We start from the raw sequence: 16,407 nt of genomic DNA on the forward strand, positions 1-16,407 counted from the left end.
GACCGCAATTCCCAGCATGCACAGAGCTATGACCGAAAAACAGGGACTGGATTAATGTTTCACACATGTCATGAGGCCAGTCGACAGCTGCTTGCAACCTCCTACCACTCACTTCTAAACCATCTTTCCAATTTCAGTGGATGGCACTCACTTTCAGGATAGGTTTAATGCTCTCTTTCCCATGGGCCCTGTAAATTATGTGCTTGAATTTGCTTTGATATGCAGCCAATGTCTTGAATCCTCCAAGGGGTCCCATGCCACATACTCACTATCAGACAGTCATGCCTTTTCAGTCACCGCCCCTGTGTATGCCGGGACTTGTAGTTGTGTTTTTTCTTGCAATCTCACTATCGGTCTACAAGTCCAGGCATGCAGAGGACTAGATGAATGGGTGGTGGCCCTGGGTAAGAGGGTGCCGGCTAGGCTGGGAGCAGGCTGCCGGAAATCTTAGCAGATGGGGTGAAAAGTGAAAGAGACTGGTACTGCGGGGGTTCTACTCCTGTGTGTAGCAGCCCTACCCCCTTATGCAGACATGAGAAGGTGGGGAGAGCTTGAGGCCTGTGGAGACACAGAGAGACCCCTGCAGGATTGAGGCCCAGTGCTTCTGGGCCCAGGTCCCTGTAGACCAGGACGCATGCGCCCACAACAGGGGAGGTTGCTGAAATATGGGTGTGAAAGGAGGAGAGGCGTAGCCAAGATTTTCTAACAAGTGGGGCCTGAAGCTAATGTAATGGGGCTCAACCCAGCGACATCTGTGCCCGCGCAGGCCCTACCCTGTCTACGCCTCTGGGAAACAGTCTTATCGCTGATGGCGAGGGGGGACTGTGGGGTGAAAGCCATGAGTGAGAAGGTGAAAGGGAGCTCTCGGGATGCGAGAAAGCTGCTTGAGTTGCCACTGCCTATAGGGAACTCTGGAGATTTCCTGGTGGGCCTCTGCACCCTGGGCTTCTTTTGTGTGGTGACCAATTTTATTTCCAAACGTTCTCAGTGGAAAAGGGTTGGGATTGCTTAAAATGTGTAATATGGGGCCACTTTGAAAATTATTTCCAGGGCCTCTTTTGGTTACCAGTCCACCCCTGCTCCTTCCCAACCACTCTGACATTACAGAATCAATGACTTGACATGTGGCTGATAACTCCAACCCCGCCCACCTTTGCGTCATGTTAGCCAGTCATGTGCCTGTGCATACCTCGGGCCCCCTGCCATTCCGGCACTCGCCTGACCTCTCACTGACCCTGTACTAGCTATGTCATTTTTCAGAGGCAATGTCTGTCATTCAACTGACAACATCATAGCCCTAACAGCCTTCCTTTCCTAAAAATGCTGGTTTTAGGATTTACACTTGCAAAGCCTTGTCAGCGTAGTGGAAGACAAAATAATATGTGACCAATTGCACATCAGCTTGAGCCGTGCAACAATAAAGCAATTCAAGGCAGCAACGTAGGGCACCAGCAGCAGAAGAACACCACGGGGTGCCATTTTGACTCTAAAACATAAATACTGGGGGATGGAGTACCATGATACCTGGGACGCCCTAAATTCTTGCTGAGCTTTTAGACGTGAGGCTGAAAGGTGAATGATTTTGTCCCTATCCAACCAGCATATCAGAGATACCAGCCTAACCTCTGACTAACTCATCACTACTCACTTCTCAGTGACAAGAGCAATATATCAGTGATTGTTACCCAGTCCTAGTAGAATTTAAGAAACAGTAACCTAGCTGCACATGTTTTGCATATGAGAAGGACAGAAAAGCTGATCCCGTCTTCTTCTTCTTAGTGTTTCTTGGAGTGCTTTTCATTCCGCCCCATCTTGGGCAATGGTAGGGTCTCTCCGCCCTCCTCCCGGTTCCCTAAAAGCACCTTGTACCTTGCTAGTTGCTGCAGCATTCCTCAGGGAAGGCGGTCGCCTCGGCCAGTGCGACCGTGACTCCGGATTCCCTACGGTCTTCCTTGTCGGTTTGCTTGCGCTTGCGTAGGTTCTTCCCATCGGGGCAGTGCAGAACCTTGGCATCATTTCCAGTGGGCACTGGTTGACCACTTTACATTTTGCCATGCTTCTTTTTCGTTGGGCAGGCCAGAGCTTCTCTGGCTTCCAGACTCGAAGAAGGCTGCAGCACTCTGTGGGCTTTCTTGCTCCTTGGCTATCCACACTGTGTGTGTGGTGAAGCTTCCTGGCTCCGCCTCGTAGGACGTACCTTCTACTGCATTAATCTGCAGGCTTGCGTCTCTCTCCTCGGTCAGCGCGACTTCCTTCTGTGTCTGTTTCACAGGACCTTTATGTTGCTCCCTACAATGAGGTGGGCCAATCCATTGGCAACAGTAAACGATCAGAAACCACACCAACGATTTCTGTAGAGATATTTACACAGTTGTCTCTTGCAATACCTAGATAGCCAACACATGCGTTTGCTTCCTGAGAAAAAGGAGACTAACACATATCCCTGCTCAGGAATTGCATGTCCACTAAGTAGGGTCACCCACAGTGGGATCCTGCTTGCCCTACCTTAGGTGGTGTTAAGCTTAGCGGGAACACCACCGTAGTCCCAAAAGGGATGGCTCCCCCTTGGGTAGAGGGGAGCAACTCTCTAAATGTGTTACAGAACACAAAGGTAAACCAGTTTGGAATCTCTAGTTCACACGTAATACCTACCGAATGATGTTTTACAGTTGACCTTAGTGACAGCACTTGTGATTAAATTACGTGATTAAGCAAAATGGCGTGTGTAGTAAACTGAAGCCTGATCATTAAGGTAAGTGCAATATTGTTTATTTTAAAACATAGTACATGTTCAAAATAAAAGGTAATTGTTTAAAATAAGCAATTTACATTGTTTAAATTAGAATGGATGTGAACTCAAAACATCTCATTCTGCCCCCAAAAGAGTTTAAATATAAACAAAAAAGCAACTTGGGCGGTGGATTCCAAATAGAAAATATGAAAACCCACAGCAACACAGGCAGACACAGACACACACAGAGAGGCACCCAGACACACACAGAACCAGGGGAGATTTTCATGGGTGAGTGGGCAGAGAAGAAGAAGCGATATTGAAGCAGATCCTAGCAGGGCGACCATAACAGAAATACCCAAGGAGAGATTCAAGATCCAGCGTGCAGATGTACAAGTGATCCTACGAACATGGAACCAGGCAGAATGTAAGGCACATGACACATGACAGAAACTGTACTGAGATGCAGTATTTTAGAGATTTTAACACACGTGACAGTAACTGTAATGAGGATGTTGTGCCAGCCATGAAATAGAAAGTGGTAATTAGCTGACATATGCTTTTGATCAAGCACCTGAATTTATTAACTAAGCATGTTTGATTTCTCAACATGTTTTAACTTGTTTAATAAAATGTGATTTTAAGAAGGCATAAGTGTCAAAGATAAGAACTTGATTTGCTTTAAGAAAGCACACTCATTTCGTTTTTCTAGACTCAAGCCATTATCTCATTTCAATGAATGCTAGTTTTTATCAAAATGGACAAATGGTTGTTTTCAGGGAATGGCTTTGATAACGAAATACAAATTTATATTAAAGTTTAAATTAAATGATTCTATACATGTTTTACATGTACAATGACTAGAAATTGACATGAAGAGACATATGCACAAAAGTCGATGCTTTTTGGACATTTTATATTTAGTGATTAAAACCTCAGAACACACATGGTGCAGGAAATGGTATCTCAATGAGTGCTAACTTATAATATGCTGAATAAGTGTTTTTCATGTGTTCATAGCAACCAGGGAAATGAATGCACACGTGTCTGAATTGACATGGTAAATTTCATTCTGCTTAAAGAGATGGGAGGATTTGCAGGCCTCTGATCATATAATAATGTAGTACTAAGTAAATCTGGACATGAGGGACTCACACATAATTGTCATAATTGCAAATGCAGCCAGATGTTCTATGCAGGCAAGAGAGCCGCTTTGCACCTTTTCACAGAATAAAGATAATTACCCAACTGACTTAAGTCCATAGCCACACACTCAGCGGATGCCTCCAGTCTCCTCCTAGGTCTGAGGAAAAAGCCAGCAGCTGGGATGTGCAGAATCACATGGCAGAGCATCTGCAAAAAACAACACATTGAATTTGCCATTGCTTGTTTGTACAGTGCTCTATTGCTCGCTAGCGAGGTTTGCACGACATAAATCACATATGAGCACACTTAAACGCACAGTTGCCTTTCAAATAACACTGAAGCTACATGACAAATAAGCATCTGTCTCTGCTTGTGTATACGTGTACTTGTATTGTCTGTTTATTCTTTTCTCTTGTGCATCAATGTTTGGCAAAAGCAGCACATTAACCTTGTTGCAATTGAGAGTTTAATGCTCTTAAAGGCTCTTTCTTCGTTAGTGGCTTAGCAATAACTCCAGTAGTTACTGGTCAAGGTGGGGTGTTGTGAAGAGGCGGGATTCCAGTGGCCCAATCACTGTTTGATATTTGTTGTGTTACCTGGCAGAGAAGACCAATGTATGTTAGATGGCAACTCCATAGGACAAATTAGCCCACTGAGTCGAAAAGCATTATCCATTGCAGGGGGTTAAAAACTTTACTAAAAATATAATGCTATGTGTTCAGGAGCAGCAAAATGGGATTCTTTAATGCTATTGGTATATACAAAGGAACGTAAATATAAATTGGCTCTAGCAACTGCACCTGCCTTGTGAATGTAATGCCGTAACACTTTCTTTTCTGTTGTTTTGTTTCCAGTGATAGCGCAGCTCAGACAAAAGCTTGAAAAACTGGAGGGTTCCAACTTCCCGGAAAGCTTTAGAGTTCCCTATGACCCCGGAATGAGAGCTGGAGCACTGGTGGTAAATATGGTTTCCTTTCACTACAAATGCATTATATTTTGGAAAATGCTTCATTGCATGTTGATTAATTCATCATTCTATTAACTTTCACAAGAACACAATCAAGACTCCCATTAGCTTTAAGTACTTCTTGGTTATAGGGTTGGTGTCAACACAGGTTTTTTTTGTTTCCGAGCCAGCTGAGCACAACCATCCATGTTCTCCTGCCTCTAATTGTTTCGCATATTGTATGAAAAGTGCACTACAGGAAGGTTTACCTGCCAGAAAACCCATTTTTGGCAGTCACAGCACAATCATGACAGGAAGTGTCCCCACACATGATGAAAAGTGATAGTATAGCGTCCTTGCGACGTGGGTAGGCACCATGCACTCTCCCACTGCGGGAATTACTTCAACAGCCGCCTGTGAGAATGTAGCCACCCTCTCTCAGGATCACCCCCCCACCCCCTCTTTTTCCTACATGTACACGGCCTTCAGGCAATGCCGCTGCCGCCTTGCAAACTACTAATATTCTTGAAAAGAGAGTGTGGCAGAAAGGAAAATTTGAGGTTAGGCGCACTTGACCAAAGAGTAAGATGGTTGACCGGCAGCAGAAGGGAGCAGTGTGTGAACACCCTGCATACAGTATGCACATACATAAACTATGATGAGGGTTGGTTTGAATCTGGCATATCTTGTTGGGAAATGCTGTATTGGTTATATTATATGCCACCCTTATGTTAACTCCATGGTTTTTGGACCTGACTGATGTATAACTGTTACTTATCCCAATAATTGATTGTCAAAAATGTACAAAATATGCTCATAACTTTACAGCCTTGGAAGAAGTGCTTGCTGCTCGAAACACGTGTTGGCTCTCTTCAAACTGCATTAAACTACGCCTAATTGAGCATTATAATTCTCGGTTGTGTGCGCAATTCTTGGGAGCAAACCAACCCTCTTCATACTAATATTCTTGTAATGTAACCAAGATTCTTGTCATATGACTAAAAAAGTGCTACTATGATGTAACTAAGTAAGCTGTCCTATGATGTAACTAAGAAGGTATGCCTGCCGTGCATTTATAAAAGTATTCTTGTGATGTAACAAACTAAATATTATTGTAATGTAAAATAAAAAGTATTCCTGTGATATAATTAAGAACGTATCCTATGTAAGAAAGTATCCTATGTAAATAAAAGAATATGCCTGTCTTGTAAATAAGAAAATATTCATTTATGTGATGTAACTAAGAAAGTATAGCTGTCATGTATCCCTCCAACTTCTCCATGTATCTAAGATCCCCACAAGTAACAGCGCTGCGATGCCTGAGGGCTGCCTGTGCGCTATACAAATGTAATAAATAAATAAATAAATAAATACAACAAATACCGGCACAAAGTGTTGCTAGGCGATTGTAGAGGTAGAGAAAACCTATACATAGTGAGAATCAATACAGCTACCTATATACAAATGGGTATAGTCTAGAGATAGTGAATGGGTGTAATGTTTTGACATTGGCACTATTCATCTATTCATGCAAACAGATGTCTTCCATATTGTTTTTTTTTTCTTAACTCCAAGGTATAATGCAGGAAATTCTGTTGCTGAAAAGGAGGCCTGATAATCCAACCCCACTTCCATATATGTCCATGCCAAAATTATAGTGCAAACGTGCAGGTTTAAAGTTCACTTGTGCATTCCTGACTGTTACTGGAATGTAAAGTTCCTACAGGCCGAGGTGGCTCTTTATTCTTCTGCGCCTCTGATCAAAATTAGCTTGATTGTATGTCTTAGATAGTCGGGTAGAAAGTACATTAAATATAAGTTATGCATTGGTTGTGGCATGGTGATTGCTAAAGACACATAATTATACAGCCACAGCAATTAGATATCACACCAGTGTCAGCTTTGTGAACAGGGCCAGCTGTGAGAGGGCTGATGTTTATTTGTGTCTAGGCTAACTGTCTCCACAGATGCTACGTGAAGCAATAGACAGGATGCTGCTCCTTTGATTCTCCAGCAGGAAGGGCAAAACCTGCCCCACAGGGCATAGAAATAGCCTCTGCACGCCTCCTGAGAATAGTGTTTCAGACTCATCACTGACATAACAACGCCAGCCTAACTCCATGTATCTGATCACTGGAGTCCCTTTGAAGTCAGCAGGTATGGGAAAGGGGTGGTGTTAGAGTAGGCAGAGAGGGAAGGTAGGCCTGGTGAAGCGCTCCAACATTTTGATTCTGGTAGGGCTCTCTTCCTTTTTCATGTCCCCTCAATTCCCTGCAGGACAAGATACTCTGGGTATGATGTCAAAGGGCAAAGGGCAATTGTTACAACAACAGCGGTTTGGGTCTCTTACAGCAAGCATGGTTCAAACCAATCCCCTCTGTTATTTGCCTTTAAAAGGAGAGAGGCACACCCTCATTCTTTGAGTCATCTTTAGATTAGGGGTGTACTGAAATTTGGCTTCGAGTAAGTTTTCGGCCGAATACTTTATTAATTATCACGCAAAGCCAAATAGTTTCCCCTACATGATACATTAAGTGCTGCTTTTACTGCGTGCTTGAAATCATTCAGGCATGTTATGTTCATTCTTTAAAAGGATCATTAAACAAATGCTGCTGTCACTTTTTTGATTGAGTGCAGGCAGAGCAGAGGTGTGAAAGTGCAAAGAAAGTCGCTGCCCTTCATGTGCTAGACAGACTTTCATCTGGTAGTTTCCTGGGGAGGGAGGGGTGAGCTGAAGCAAAACCCTCAGTATTTTGATTGCTTCTCTGATCTCCGCTGTATTTTGCAGTTAAAAAACACTGAGCTGGACAGTAGTTCATGAAGTCGCTACTGAAAATGATATTTTCTGTAGGCGCTTATTGATTTGCTGAAGGCCTGTGTGAGGAATCTGAAAGCTACAGGTTCTATTCCCAACAATTTCCAATCCATATAATATAATTTAGTGGAGTAATATAGCTGTTGCAGAGATCTCAGTAAGTTCCAAACCCTGAGTGAAATAGCTCAGGAGGTAGTGTGCCTGCAGCAAAGAACTGTATTCAGCCTGTAGGCCACTGTTAAAGAGCAAATGATATGGCTCAGTGGGAAGTGTGCCTGCGGCAGAGATCTGCTTATTATATTGAAACGCAGTTACAAATCCTGCACTCCAACTTTCTCATGTTGTCAAAATGAGTCCCTTTGAATAGAGCAAAAGTGACAGATGTTATTACAGAACGTGGCTAAATTTCTTTTTAACAAAAATGCCCCAGTCTGTGGCAGCAGAAATATTCCTCCCAACATTAGAGAATTAAAAAAAGAGGGATATTTGTATAATAAAGATAAGGAGATAAAAGTTTACAATTTAGAAACATTGCACCAAATATATGTACAAGTGAAACAAATAAGTAAATTAAACATGCACGTGCCAATTAAAGATCTGAAAATCAGCACAGCCCCTTCCCTGGAGAGTCAACTGAGAACCATGGAGCACTTGGCATTCTCTATATATTTCTTTCCGGTGTCTTTTGCCATGCCCCAGAACACCACAAACATACCCCACCCGCAAAAAGAAAGACAAATATTAGCTATGAGTGAAAAGACATTTTTCACATGCCTCATCCCCAATCAGTACCATGGGTAGAAAGCATGGCTTTAGCATCTCAACGCGTTGTATTCAGTAGCACTTCAGCAGTCCGCAGGGTGCTGATTGATGTAATCACTCCTTTTGTGTTTCAGTGCCTTGCTGGAGCCAGAAGGCTAAGGAGGGTCAGGCCCAAAAGGAACATTTGAAAGTACAAGTAGACACATGCCAGTCTCCCCTCACATTGATTGCATACACAAATACTATTCTTTTGGGCTATTCTTACTTAATCGGGCCCTGCCCAACAGGGGAAGCCCTAGGAATACACAAAAATACAAACTGTCGTTTTTGAGGAGTTTATTTGCTGATAACGTATTCCTTTCAGGGTTTATAGAAATATCTGTAGTGGACAATAAAGAAAAGAAATACAAGAAAGCATGGATGTACATATTTTAAAGTGTGTTTTTATTTACAAAAGTGTTTTTCTTGTCTGCACAACTTTATTTATTAAAAAGGCAACTTTTCAGCTTTGTATTCGCTCCGGCAGAATACTTGTTGAACTATCTGTTATTTGGCCGAATACTTAAATGTACTATTCAGTACATTCCTACTTTAGACCATCAATAGAAGAAGGATAGACTTTTGGACCCTTATTGGGAATGCAGTCCATTTCAAGTCCTCTGCCATAGAGTTGAAGACAGAAGGCATTGAAGGCAGAGGAGAGCAATGGGGTGTCTGCTGGATTTTCTACTGGCTGTACTTGAAGCAGGCTTCTGTTTACAGGAGGTTAAGGATCCCCTGTAGGTGCCAACTAAGAGCCCTGGAGTGAGAGTGCAGGACCGAAGTACTCACTGTATCCCAGGAGACCCTGAATTGTGCCTCCCAGCAACCCAGAAGTCAAAGAACAGCTCTAGGCCCTGATTCTCACACTGGACCGCTTGTGAGCTACACCAACCTGGATGCCACCTAGTTGCCCCAAGCGTTTTCGTGCCACGTGCCATTGCTCCTTGGAACGCACCACATGTTGGACACAGTCGACCAAACTGATGCCGCCTCAGGAAGCTCCTAGAAGCCTGGTTTGACACTGTCAACCCCCCAAATACAGAAATAAGGAACTGTGGTGTGGCCTAGTCTCTGTGGTCTACCTTTTGGACCATAGCTACTTTTAAGCCCATCTTCTCTGCATTTTTCTTCTGGGACATGCTTAAACATTGACATTGTGCCAATTGGGTGCCTGAACACCCCCACTCATCTACCCAGAGCACCAATCTACAACAGTCTACATTTTCTGTGTTTTCTTTATAAAGGTGGGTTTGGGTGAGTGTGTAAAAGTCTATATTTTTACAGAGCCTTGATTGAACATTCTTTTATTTTGGAGCCATTGTTCTTACGTTGTTTAGGTTGCAGCTGTGATTAGCTCACACCGCTTCTGGAGATGTAGCCTGCCCTCCGCCTCTGCTACCACGTAAGGTGACGTAGGTATAACATCCAGGATGCGCCTGTTTCACCTTTATGAGTGTGATTACTACTGATTTAGTAGCAGCGTGGGGTTGAGTAGGGTGTTTAGCCACTACCCATTCCTGTATTCCAGCAGCGCAGTAGTCTTTTTGTCACAGTAACCTGCATAAACTAGTGTATCGATTGCAAAATGCAGACCTTGACACCCCAGCAATAAAAGCAATGATCAGCTATGTCAAAAAACGTTTTCGATTTAAGGAGTTGCAGTATTCAGATCTGGTTTTGCACGTTTTAGCCATGGTTGAACTGTTCTATGGTTCTCCCAGGGTTATGGTACCTACGCATGGCACAGTTTCTCCTACATTCGCAATGTTTAGAAGTATCCAAAAGGTATATACACTTTCCCCTATCCTATTTGCTTTGGCCAGAGAGACACGTGCATGCTTACCTGGGTACTGCCAGGCAGATTGGGGATTGCACTTAAATTCTAGGAAAAATATCTTGTCATTATACACAGATAACGTGCTGCTACGTGAAATATTCAAAAACGAATTGTAGCAGATGCCAACTCTTATGGTGACTTGGCAAGTTTTAGAATACATTGAGGAATGTCTGATCTTCTCCTGTGGGTGATGTGAGGATACATTTTGCTAACTGGGTATTATGGTTTCCACGAAGGTCATTATTGGTGGACAGTTATATCAGGACATAGGTGGCCCTGGAAGAGAAAGTAACAGATCTATCTCGTTGATGGGAATGATTTCTCCAGTTAAGATAGTGACAGTAACCAGACCTCTATGTGTGTTTAAAAATGTACTGAATATTATCACTGGAACATATTTTTCTCAAATTAGGGAGATGATCATCTAGATACTCTACGCAGACAAACTCCTGTACATCATGCTGGATATGTTGTGCCTTCCATATGAGCTGGGAGGTGTATTGGTTCCGGACCGGGAACTAAATCATAAGGTAGCAAGCCCAATATTCTGTGTGGTGGTGTTTTGATTGCCAAGAAATGCTTTATGTTCATACAGAGAAGGCGACTCCTCGCACTGTCTCTCTCACAGAATTTCCTTTGGTGTACTACTAGAATCCCAATAAAGGAAATTCAGATGTGGCTACTAATTTAGGTCGGAAAACAGTCTGAAACTTAATTTCTTAAATTGACTGTCATCATGCAATAAGATTTAAGTGTCCTGGACGATTATTGTTATAGACTCACAGCTCATTACAAGATCCCCAGTTCGAAAAAAATGCAGGCAAAATTGCTGGTAATTCTGTCAGTGCCATTTTTTCCGGACCGGGAAAACACAAGTTTGTGGATCGGGGGTACTGATTTACCAACAGGCCTGAGGTGCTGGTAAATCAGGCCCCTACTGGCAAATACATGCCACAATCACTGGCACTGGTACTACTGGTGCCAGTGATCCCGGTGATCCCATGCATGGAGTCCCATGGAGCTCTAGGGAATGGGAACATACTGGCCTTTCCGCTGCTTGTGATATGCCGAAAATACCAGGATATCAGGCAGCGTAAACGGTAGGGGTAGATTGCCGGTATACTGCCGGAATTAATCCTTGTTATAGTCCATAGAGTGGATAGTCTAGAGATTGTCCTATTACAATATAAGAATCGGTTGATTACATTTTGTATATAGATTTCCAGGTTTTGTGCACATTGTTGGTAATACTGTTTATTCTAAATGTGTTTTGTTGCCTTGTTATCATGGGTATGTTGCTTGCGTGTTTTTTTCTATACGAATCTAAGAAAAATGATTCATTAAAATATTGAGGTATTTTTCATTTTCTTTTAAATCATGTCTCGCACCAGACTGTTTTGTAAACATATTGTGGTCTTCCAATGTTGCATTTTAATGGCATAGTGTTGTAAAGATGACTCCAGGAGGCAGCAGGTAAGATCCTTCAAGTTCTGTTTTTTTAAGTTGAAACCAGTAGGTAGCTCAGGATCAGGGCTGAACCCCAAAGGGGACCCACTGGCACCGACCACTCAGTCTTACATCTTCAACTGCCTGGGCTGGAACATAGTTCACATACAAACGTTCCAGACACACAGTCAGCATTCTCTCAGTGACATCACGCAGGAAAGTATTCGAGGGTTCAGGATAGAACACATAGTTATTGTCATCCTCTTACACGGCTGCTTTCACCCTAGAATATCACACCTTAACCCCAGTGGTATGCCTGGCCCACATGGGGCTGTCCACGGATAACATGAACATTCCTTGGTTCAAGTTTACTTGCTTAGATCATTTTCCTGTGTTCTTTCGTTGCAACGTGGCTACATTTGCACCAAGGAGTACTGCATATGGTAGTGACGTGTTTTACTTGGTGAATGCATGTGTCTTGCCCCCTCCCCTCCATCCTGGTAGCCCTCTGTTGTCTCTCTATGCCGGGCTCCCTTCATTTGGCCCCCTTTCCCTCTCCTTCAGTCTCCCATCGCCCGATGGGTTCCTGCAAGAAACTCGAGTGTCTTTGAACTTGAGCTTCCTGCACAGAAGCATATTGTCTGTTCTTAAGGTCAATTGAGAAGGCTCGCCTGGGTCGCTCATTAATAAAGAATGAGCCATGATGAGCATTTGCTTGCCCCATGCCAGCCTTTCAGCATGAGCGCTGATTGATTTCTAAACACAGCAGAATACAGATGAAAAGCAGGCTCTGTCATTTGCCAGAGGATGACAAAGTATCTGAAATAACAATGGTTGATTAAAACCATCAGTATATGATGCTACAAATGCTTATAAATCCCAGACACTCAGAGAAGCTTGTTACCATATCATCTGTGTTTTCTTTTCCCAAACAAATGTTAGTTTGAGTAATTCTCATTTTAGGCAGAGAGTATTCCAGGTGAAACACATACATTACACCAGCTGCATCCTATTGTGCTCACTCACATGCCTGTATTCTGTCAAAGTCTTTAAGCATCACATTGGTGATTTACCAGCCATGCCAAACAGGAACATTACAAATGTTTACCACCCCTGGCAAAGCACTACATCTTTAGAATTGATAAATAAGTCACCCAGAAACACAGTAAAAACAATTCCAGACATGTGTTTCACTCTCATTAGCACTCATCAGTGGAATTTGGTGTCTGAAACCTGTGTCTCTCCAGATGATTTGGACTGCGACTCCCATGGTCCCTCATCATTGACTAAGATGGCTAGGGCTTATGGTAGTTGTAGTCCAAAATATATGGAGAGCCAAAGGTTGCAGACCCCTGGTCTACAAGGAAGCAGGTCACCCAGTACATTGAAACCAAGACGCTCAGAGTCATAGGGTAATCAATGCATTTTTTAACACAGGGGAGTAACTCTGGGTAAGTTCCCAATGTTGGAGAAGAGTATTCAAAGTAAAATGCACCAATCACTTAAGTGCTGCCTTAATTTGGCGGCTTACATGTCTGTACACATGGAATTAGCGAAGTGACTTCCCTTCCTCGGCAAGCCAGAACATTACATAAGGATTCACAATTCCAGCCAAGGTTTTACATATTGTGGATTAGTAAAATAGTAAAATACCACCCACGCCACCCTGTAATGGAGTAAACGAAACTCCTTGCATATGTTTGACTCTCATTAAAGCTAAACAGAGAAGTAGCAGGAACATGACAACAGTACAACGGACACCGAAATGATCAGAAGGAAACATGGCGGAAGCATACATTATGCAAAATAGAAAAAGGACCTCTGAACAAGTTCCAATTTGCATAGCAGTGTAATGCATGGTTAACAACAGCATTGTATGTGATGGATATCTCACTTTCATGGAGTATTTCACATTGGACATGCCAGTCTTTTAAGGATAAGGAAGACTTGAAGTAGCACTGTCTTATTTGATGTGAACATGTAAATTGGAGAGGGGCTTTTGCATTGGTAGATGATGCTTCTATCTAAATATAATTTTAGATTTCAACACAAGCTATGCAGAACGTATTGCATTTCTGCAAGAGTGAATCGGATTGAAACGTCAACAGAACATCAACTTCACATCATATATAGATACACAATGGCACAGGCGGAAACTATGGACGACCCGGACCATGTGGTGCCCCTTTTTACGTTTCTTCTTATTCATTACAAACTAAACGCTGGACTGTACATCGCATGTATTCCCCGTGTGCAAATTCGATTTAATTTAAAACAGTACTCTTTGAGGCTGGGATCATTTTCAAAAGTACAATATCATATAAATCACTAATGTTGAAAGCATCCTTACAATTCATTATTAAAATGATCGAATCTCTACATATGCAATCTACAACTTACACTCAACTATATACATCTACCTATATGCTCCAAAGTGGGCTGCCCCTTGTTTGTACGTTCTTCCAAGAATGCCGAAACCATCTCTCTGGCCGTGGGGAAAAGCCTTTCCACTTGGCGCTTCACAATGTTCTGCTGAGGAGAGTGTGAAATGGCTTTCTGGTTTTATCCTTAAGTTTGGATCAATACCGGCCAGATGCTCCTTTGTATGTGGCAGAAGAAAATTGGCACCTTTTTACATTAAGATACAGAATGATAAAAGGCATATGCGCCGTGAGATTAGAGCGCTTAGAAAAGCTTTGGGTCCTTCGCATGAACTGAAGGTCTTAATTGCAAGGACCAAACAGACGTATTGCGCTAGTTATGTAGGTGGAAAAGGTCGGAGACCATTGCCAAATGGCAACACGTGGTGCAGGTTTTGTCTGGTAAGAACACGTGTACTATTTGGCAACTACTATGCAAAACCAAGGGGAATTCAGCATTGTCATTGATTAATCCTATTCCGGAAGAAAGTTGGCTATGACGTGTTAGTACTAGCCAACACCCCAATGAGTTGGCAGAGATTGTGATTGAAACATAGCGAGAAGTAGCCACTTGCCTGTAATATATTGGATGTTGGGGTGGCTATCAAAGATCTTAAATCTTCAGGGGCTGCTGGCCCAAATGGCCTTTCCAATACTGTGCTCAGGTCTGACCCAAATGGATAGTCTCCAATCTTGCATTTACTGTTTGACAGAATAAGTCAGAAAGGTAGGCTTCCACTTTCCTGGTGCTGTTCGATTTTGATCCCCGTTTTTAAGAAAGTTACCCAAGACTTACTTGGTAATTACAGACTCCTCTCCTTACTTTATTCCACAGGCAAACATTTTGCTACCTTTGTTTTGAAGGCCTTATGGAATTGGGTAGAGACAAAGAACTTGTTGTACCCGTACCAGGCCCAGCCGCTTCCAGCCAGGCTCATTCATCACACATAATATCAGATTGGTGGATGTGTTTTTGCAAAGGGTCAGAGCCAGGAAGGGGGCTAGCTTATATGTTACGTTTATAGATTTTACAACTGCATTTGACTGTGTTAATCGGGCCAAGTTATGGGTAAAGCTGAAAGCACTGAGATGTCCTAATTGGATATGGGAAATTCTTATTCTATACCCTAACAATACTACTGCCAACGTGAAATTGAACCATAAAGGTGTTATCTCATCATCGATCAAACTTAGCAGGGGAGTCAAGCAAGGTTGTGTGCTGGCTCCCCTGCTATTTAATTTATATCTGGTGGATCTCCCGATTCGGTTACACGCACAATCCAACTGTCTGCCCAGAGTGGAGGGCACCAAGATTTCCTTGATTTTGTACGCTGATGATTTGGTTATTTTTGACAGAACTTTTTCAGATATGAGAAATAAGATAAATGAATTGTAGGCCTTCAGCTTGGTAAACGATTTGACCAACAACTTAAATAAAACCAAAGTGATGCTGGTATCCCGCCGCAAGATAAATATGGTAAAGATGATCTCTACCCATGCCAACATCGAATATACTAATAGTTATGTTTACCTGGGCCTGGAGTTTTCTTCAACTGTGGTTATTCTTTAATAATTGAAGCCAAAATTAGAAAGGCTAAACAATTAGTGGGTCTAATATACAGATTTGCTACCCAGACTTCGGGCTTTACTATGAAAGGGGTGTTAACACTTTACAGTCAATACTTTTGCCTGGCAGTTTTGTATGGGCTCGAATCTTTGAATATGAACAATTTGTTCTGGTGAAACTGACCTGAAGCTTATTTCTGGTGGAAGATGTTGCAACTAGCCCAATTCGTATCCATGGAATATTTGCGCTTTGAACTGGGTATCATCTCCCTTTGGGGGATGGTCTTAAGGAAGCCCAGGGTGTTGTACATTAAAACCTGGGTCCCTCCCTAATGTCCTATACTTTGTTTGTTGGGGAAGTCTCCGGAGTTATGAGCAGGGGGAGTATTTTATTTGTTTATTTATTTACTGCATTTGTAGAGCGCACGTAAACCTGAAGGCGTCAAGGTGCTGTAAGCCTAGAGGCATGGTTACAGATACGTACAAGTCAGGTATGCACATGGGGTTTCAAATTGGATCAGTTCAGTTAAGTAGAAATGTTTTTCTTTTTTTCTGAAGATAGTCAGATAGTTCTCCATTCTGAGGTGGGGTGGGAGGGTGCTCCAAAGTGCAGTGGCTTGGGCGGGGAAGCTGGATTCTCTGGTTCTTCTGAACTTAGGTGTGTGCAGGAGGTTGGCATAGGCAGTTCTGGCCGGT

At 42.7% G+C, this 16,407-nt stretch overlaps 1 protein-coding gene across 1 annotated transcript in view; it reads left to right on the plus strand.

Annotated features, from left to right (window-relative positions):
• The window catches only part of PIK3CG (phosphatidylinositol-4,5-bisphosphate 3-kinase catalytic subunit gamma), a 380,321-nt gene that overhangs the window by 127,978 nt on the left and 235,936 nt on the right, over window positions 1-16,407 (plus strand). Inside the window, exon 5 of the mRNA XM_069629131.1 lies at window positions 4,732-4,835. Coding sequence (XP_069485232.1) covers window positions 4,732-4,835 — 104 coding nt within the window. The remainder of the gene's footprint in view (window positions 1-4,731; window positions 4,836-16,407) is intronic.

This window comes from Ambystoma mexicanum, chromosome 12, assembly GCF_040938575.1.
Source record: "Ambystoma mexicanum isolate Mex_15411 chromosome 12, UKY_AmexF1_1, whole genome shotgun sequence".
Lineage (NCBI taxonomy): Eukaryota > Metazoa > Chordata > Amphibia > Caudata > Ambystomatidae > Ambystoma > Ambystoma mexicanum.